This window comes from Protomyctophum bolini, assembly GCF_963924005.1.
Source record: "Protomyctophum bolini genome assembly, chromosome: 7".
NCBI lineage: Eukaryota > Metazoa > Chordata > Actinopteri > Myctophiformes > Myctophidae > Protomyctophum > Protomyctophum bolini.
Window position 1 is genome coordinate 3,225,585 of NC_137868.1, and position 7,500 is coordinate 3,233,084.

Sequence of the window (7,500 nt, forward strand, 5' to 3'; positions counted from 1 at the left end):
GGGTCGTGTGTGTGTGTGTGTGCGTGTCCCACCTGGCGCAGACCTCCAGAGGGTCGTGTGTGTGTGTGCGTGTCCCACCTGGCGCAGACCTCCAGAGGGTCGTGTGTGTGTGTGCGTGTCCCACCTGGCGCAGACCTCCAGAGGGTCGTGTGTGTGTGTGCGTGTCCCACCTGGCGCAGACCTCCAGAGGGTCGTGTGTGTGTGTGCGTGTCCCACCTGGCGCAGACCTCCAGAGGGTCGATGTGTGTGTGTGTGTGTGTGTCCCACCTGGCGCAGACCTCCAGAGGGTCGTGTGTGTGTGTGTGTGTGCGTGTCCCACCTGGCGCAGACCTCCAGAGGGTCGATGTGTGTGTGTGTGTGTCCCACCTGGCGCAGACCTCCAGAGGGTCGTGTGTGTGTGTGTGTGTGCGTGTCCCACCTGGCGCAGACCTCCAGAGGGTCGATGTGTGTGTGTGTGTGTGTGTGTGTGTGTGTCCCACCTGGCGCAGACCTCCAGAGGGTCGATCCAAAGCGTGACGTCTCTCGGCAGGCCGAGGTCGGCGGGTTTCAGCTCGCTCTCCTCGCACGCCCGCAGCACCACGTCGTCACACGGCACGCCGTCGCGCACGCTGATGCACCTGAGAGGGGGGGGGAGAGGAGGGGGAGGGGTACCATTAACACCACACCGTCTGGACGCTCTGCACTGATTGGTTTCTATAGCCTTATAACCCATTCTGACCTGAGATCAGATTCTAAAAATGTCTTCTTTTCTACATCCTGACGGTTTTCGCCTATAGTTGGGCAGCTGCAGGAGTTAAGTCTCTCATTTTAAAAGGGACAACCTAAAACAGTTATTTACACTATTATTAACGTGAATTGTAGTTCCATATACATCACTGAAAAAGCTATGTTTCTATATGTCGGTCGCTCTTCGATTTTTTCAAAAATTGCAGATCTACAAGCTCATATAGCGCGCCACTCGGTGGCGCGCTATATGAGCTTGTAGATCTGCAATTTTTTCAATAGCTATAAAAGCATAACATGATGCTGACACCAAAAAAGGGGTTCCCGCCCCAAAATGGGGTTAACCGTAACCTTTATTTCATCCAGTAAAAAACACATTGAGACTGCAGCGTCTCTTTGGGAACTCAAGGCCAAGAGGCAGGAATATAAAAACTACCACTTCAATACCACATCGTCAATGTTATACATTTTGGACCAGCAAATACAACATCCATAATAAATAACACACCTCAAAGTAACCTATGAATAAATAACAACAAGTCAACAAAGTCCTACTTTTTAGTATAGCAGGGAAAAGTACACAATATACAGGATCTGAACCGACATAATCAATATCTAGGCATGAACATAGGCTATATGTCTGTCCTGGAAGCAGTGTTGTTTTTGGCTAGCAAATTTCTATTTTAGTTTTAGTCATAGTCTCTGGAATAGTTTTCACTTAGTTTTAGTCACATTTTAGTCACCTGGAATGTCCTAGTGTTTAGTCTGGTTTATAGTCGACTAAATGTCATAAGACTGTAGTCGACTAAATCTACAGGTGATTTAAATGTCGACTAAAATGGGTTTTGGCGTGCCTTGTGTTGCCGTCATAATGACTTATTTTACACTTGCTGAAATAGCTTGTAGATCTGCTATTTTCAGCATGCAACCAAGTGTAAAATGACTTATACTGGATCTGTTGTCCACTATAGTCCCTTCCTAACATTTTAGTCTAGTTTTTATTTGTTGACGAAATTGTCAGTATGTTTAGTCTCATAGTTTTAGTCACCATAGCACAGTTTTCATTTAGTTTCCATTTAGTTTTCGTCAGTGAAAAAAAGATTAGTCGACGACACATTTTTCGTCTTTAAGTTTTAGTCGACTAAAACAACACTGGCATGGAAGGAGAGAGTTCTGTCTGTCCTGGAAGGGGAGTTCTGTCTGTCTGTCCTGGAAGGAGAGTTCTGTCTGTCTGCCTGTCCTGGAAGGAGAGTTCTGTCTGTCTGTCTGTCCTGGAAGGAGAGTTCTGTCTGTCTGTCTGTACTGGAAGGAGAGTTCTGTCTGTCCTGGAAGGGGAGTTCTGTCTGTCTGTCTGTCCTGGAAGGGGAGTTCTGTCTGTCTGTCCTGGAAGGAGAGTTCTGTCTGTCTGTCCTGGAAGGAGAGTTCTGTCTGTCTGTCTGTCCTGGAAGGAGAGTTCTGTCTGTCTGTCTGCTCTGGAAGGAGAGAGAGTTCTGTCTGTCTGTCTGCTCTAGAAGGAGAGAGTTCTGTCTGTCTGCTCTGGAAGGAGAGAGTTCTGTCTGTCTGTCTGTCCTGGAAGGAGAGAGTTCTGTCTGTCGTGGAAGGTCCCTGCATGGAAGGGGAGTTCTGTCTGTCTGTCTGTCCTGGAAGGAGAGAGTTCTGTCTGTCTGTCTGCTCTGGAAGGAGAGAGTTCTGTCTGTCCTGGAAGGTCCCTGCATGGAAGGGGAGTTCTGTCTGTCTGTCTGCTCTGGAAGGAGAGAGTTCTGTCTGTCCTGGAAGGAGAGAGTTCTGTCTGTCCTGGAAGGAGAGAGTTCTGTCTGTCCTGGAAGGTCCCTGCATGGAAGGGGAGTTCTGTCTGTCTGTCTGCTCTGGAAGGAGAGAGTTCTGTCTGTCCTGGAAGGAGAGAGTTCTGTCTGTCCTGGAAGGAGAGAGTTCTGTCTGTCGTGGAAGGTCCCTGCATGGAAGGGGAGTTCTCTTCCCTTCCCAAGGTCTCTTTCTCTCCCTTTCTCTCTTTTCCCGTCAGGGTTTAAACCTCTCTCCCACTCACCGCTCCAAGGTCACAGCCGCCCAGCAGGGTTTAAACCTCTCTCCCACTCACCACTCCAAGGTCACAGCCGCCCAGCCTCACCGCTCCAAGGTCACAGCCGCCCAGCCCCGGACGTTTTGCTTCCAGTCATAAACGAGGGAGTTTTTCATGACTTTGCTTTGCTCGTTGCCGTCAGCGGTTAGGTTATAAACACATATTTGTAACCCATTTTGGTGTTAGCATTATGTTATGCTTTAGCTATTGAAAAATAGCAGACCTACAAGCTCGTAGCGCGCCACCGAGTGGCGCGCTACGAGCTTGTAGGTCTGCTATTTTTTTGAAAAATCGAAGAACGACTGACATTAGAAACATAGGCTTTTTCAGAAAACTGTCAGGATGTTAGAAGAACATTTTTAGAATCTGATCTCAGGTCAGAATGGGTTAAACATGTTTAATCGCCAGTCAACACTTTTTAAACACATAAACGTGTTTAGTTTTTTTACAATCAAAGTCAGTCATATACTGTAGCCGCAGCCGGTGTTTAGAATTCAAACACTAGGTGTTCTCGTGAGGTGTTTGAGTGAACTCAAAGTGTTCTATACTGTATTTCATAACGTTATTGAAATTACATAAAATTATATTACACACTGGTGTATAGAAAATGTATTAAATCCTCACTTCCAGTCTAGTAAGAGTCTTTATTCATAAAGAATGTCCCTTCTAATTGAAAAAAATTCTATATATCTATGTCATTTCCGTCCATGCAGAGGAGAAGTCATAACAGAACCATTTAAACACTACAACATGCAGAGGAGAAGTCATAACAGAACCATCTAAACACTACAGCATGCAGAGGAGAAGTCATAACAGAACCATCTAAATACTACAGCATGCAGAGAAGAAGTCATAACAGAACCATCTAAACACTACAGCATGTAGAGGAGAAGTCATAACAGAACCATCTAAACACTACAGCATGCAGAGGAGAAGTCATAACAGAACCATCTAAACACTACAACATGCAGAGGAGAAGTCATAACAGAACCATCTAAACACTACAGCATGCAGAGGAGAAGTCATAACAGAACCATCTAAACACTACAGCATGCAGAGGAGAAGTCATAACAGAACCATCTAAACACTACAACATGCAGTCATAACAGAACCATCTAAATACTACAGCATGCAGAGGAGAAGTCATAACAGAACCATCTAAATACTACAACATGCAGAGGAGAAGTCATAACAGAACCATCTAAATACTACAGCATGCAGAGGAGAAGTCATAACAGAACCATCTAAACACTACAGCATGCAGAGGAGAAGTCATAACAGAACCATCTAAACACTACAACATGCAGAGGAGAAGTCATAACAGAACCATCTAAATACTACAGCATGCAGAGGAGAAGTCATAACAGAACCATCTAAACACTACAACATGCAGTCATAACAGAACCATCTAAATACTACAGCATGCAGAGGAGAAGTCATAACAGAACCATCTAAATACTACAGCATGCAGAGGAGAAGTCATAACAGAACCATCTAAACACTACAGCATGCAGAGGAGAAGTCATAACAGAACCATCTAAACACTACAACATGCAGAGGAGAAGTCATAACAGAACCATCTAAATACTACAGCATGCAGAGGAGAAGTCATAACAGAACCATCTAAATACTACAACATGCAGAGGAGAAGTCATAACAGAACCATCTAAATACTACAGCATGCAGAGGAGAAGTCATAACAGAACCATCTAAACACTACAGCATGCAGAGGAGAAGTCATAACAGAACCATCTAAACACTACAACATGCAGAGGAGAAGTCATAACAGAACCATCTAAATACTACAGCATGCAGAGGAGAAGTCATAACAGAACCATCTAAACACTACAACATGCAGTCATAACAGAACCATCTAAATACTACAGCATGCAGAGGAGAAGTCATAACAGAACCATCTAAATACTACAGCATGCAGAGGAGAAGTCATAACAGAACCATCTAAACACTACAGCATGCAGAGGAGAAGTCATAACAGAACCATCTAAACACTACAACATGCAGAGGAGAAGTCATAACAGAACCATCTAAATACTACAGCATGCAGAGGAGAAGTCATAACAGAACCATCTAAACACTACAGCATGCAGAGGAGAAGTCATAACAGAACCATCTAAACACTACAACATGCAGAGGAGAAGTCATAACAGAACCATCTAAATACTACAGCATGCAGAGGAGAAGTCATAACAGAACCATCTAAAAACTACAACATGCAGTCATAACAGAACCATCTAAATACTACAGCATGCAGAGGAGAAGTCATAACAGAACCATCTAAATACTACAACATGCAGAGGAGAAGTCATAACAGAACCATCTAAATACTACAGCATGCAGAGGAGAAGTCATAACAGAACCATCTAAATACTACAGTTATGTCACGCATGGACCTCTCTCTCTCTCTCTCACACACACACACACACACACACACACACACACACACACACACACACACACACACACACACACACACACACACACACACACACACACACACACACACACACACACACACACACACACACACACTCTCTGTCAGTCCAGTCCGTCAGTGTCACGATTTCACAATTTTCCAATTGAATTTTGACTTTTGATCGATCATACAAACTGTCTCTGCAGGCAATCAAGCAAATGTGATACTTAATATTTATTCATAACAAAATAACAGCAACACAAGCAGCCGTTCATTCTACTGTCATAACCAGTCATTTGAGCTGCAGGGCAGGGCAGGCAGACTGCATGGTTGGGTGGTTTCATATCAGTTATGAGTTATGATCAGAGTTATGATCAGAGTTATGATCAGGGCAACAGGTTTGTGTTCCATCGGTATTGGCTGTAGAGTAATACATAGACACGTTAAATTGCTCACATAGATCATCAGACAGATGTCAGCCCGCCCAGAGACCCCTCCTGTGTGACAACATGACTCATGTCATGTTAATTGTTAACTATAGCTTCCTTATACAACAACAAAAATAACATAACATGTGGAGGACCACCATCTCTGCATTCACACTGTTAAGCTGCTATAAACTGGGCAGTGCGCGTCAATTTCTTACTCATTGGAGATGAGAACCTGGCATAATATTTGTAGGAAAGTGAAGGCAAAAGTAAGTATTAATTCATTCATTATTTGAGGGGGGTCCCGGGGTATACCAGTGGTCAGTGCGTTGTCTCACCTGAACGCCTGTCCTTTGAGGGGGGTACCAGTGGTCAGTGTGGTGGTCTCACCTGAACGCCTGTCCTTTGAGGGGGGTACCAGTGGTCAGTGTGGTGGTCCCACCTGAACGCCTGTCCTTTGAGGGGGGTACCAGTGGTCACTGGTCAGTGTGTGGTGGTCTCACCTGAACGCCTGTCCTTTGAGGGGGGTACCAGTGGTCAGTGTGTGGTGGTCTCACCTGAACGCCTGTCCTTTGAGGGGGGTACCAGTGGTCAGTGTGTGGTGGTCTCACCTGAACGCCTGTCCTTTGAGGGGGGTACCAGTGGTCAGTGTGTGGTGGTCTCACCTGAACGCCTGTCCTTTGAGGGGGGTACCAGTGGTCAGTGTGTGGTGGTCTCACCTGAACGCCTGTCCTTTGAGGGGGGTACCAGTGGTCAGTGTGTGGTGGTCTCACCTGAACGCCTGTCCTTTGAGGGGGGTACCAGTGGTCAGTGTGTGGTGGTCTCACCTGAACGCCTGTCCTTTGAGGGGGCTCCCGGGGTACCAGTGGTCCCGGTACCGCTCACACAGCAGCGCCTGCAGCTTGGTGGCGAAGACCCTCCCTCTCTCCGCGTCCAGCTTGCCTCGCTCCACGGCCAGCCGGCGGAGGAAGTTGACCCCTGCCACGACCTCTCGTTTCATGGTGCTGGAGGGAGGGGGGGAGGGGAGGGAGGGAGGGAGGAAAGGTTGATTTGTAGATCTGCAGTCACACACAGGCCACGCCTTTCAACCACCACCGCATTTACATAACCCATTCTGATCTGAGATCAGATTCTATAAATGTTCTTCTACATCCTGACAGTTTTCTGAAAAAAGCCTATGTTTCTATGTCAGTCGCCACCTATGAGTCGGAGGTCAATCTCATATAAATGTTGGGGTCCTTGACATGAAATAGGTTTGTGCTGTGATGTCACCGGTGTGTGGCTGTGATGTCACCGGTGTGTGGCTGTGATGTCACCGGTGTGTGGCTGTGATGTCACCGCTGTGTGGCTGTGATGTCACCGGTGTGTGCTGTGATTTCCGGGGGAAAATAATAATTTGCCGTAACAGCAATAACAACATTAGGCAAAGCATGCACGGACGGACGCACGCACGGACGCACGGACGCACGCACGCACGCACGCACGCACGCACGCACGGACGCACGGACGCACGCACGCACGCACGCACGCACGGACGCACGCACGGACGCACGGACGCACGGACGGACGCACGCACGGACGCACGGACGCACGGACGCACGGACGCACGGACGCACGGACGCACGGACGCACGGACGCACGCACGCACGCACGGACGCACGCACGTGCCTCAAAAACGACAACAGGAGTTGGAGTCTGATGAAGCGTGACTTTGACACGAACCGCTGGGTTTTATCATGTAGAAATAACTCTTTGTTAGAAGTAGAACTGCTCAGTGCTGTGTGTATATAGTCTATGGCCTTTAGAGGCTGTAGTCTATGGCCTTTAGAGGCTGTAGT

At 47.0% G+C, this 7,500-nt stretch overlaps 1 protein-coding gene across 1 annotated transcript in view; it reads right to left on the bottom strand.

Annotated features, from left to right (window-relative positions):
• Positions 1-7,500, bottom strand: part of LOC308317961 (uncharacterized protein) — a gene marked incomplete at its 3' end in the record, with an annotated part of 28,872 nt that overhangs the window by 5,397 nt on the left and 15,975 nt on the right. The window contains exons 2-3 of the mRNA XM_080767307.1: positions 6,490-6,666; positions 480-617 (exon numbers count right to left, since the gene is read on the bottom strand). Of these exons, the coding sequence (XP_080623433.1) occupies positions 480-617; positions 6,490-6,662 (311 nt within the window). The 5' untranslated portion in view covers positions 6,663-6,666. The remainder of the gene's footprint in view (positions 1-479; positions 618-6,489; positions 6,667-7,500) is intronic.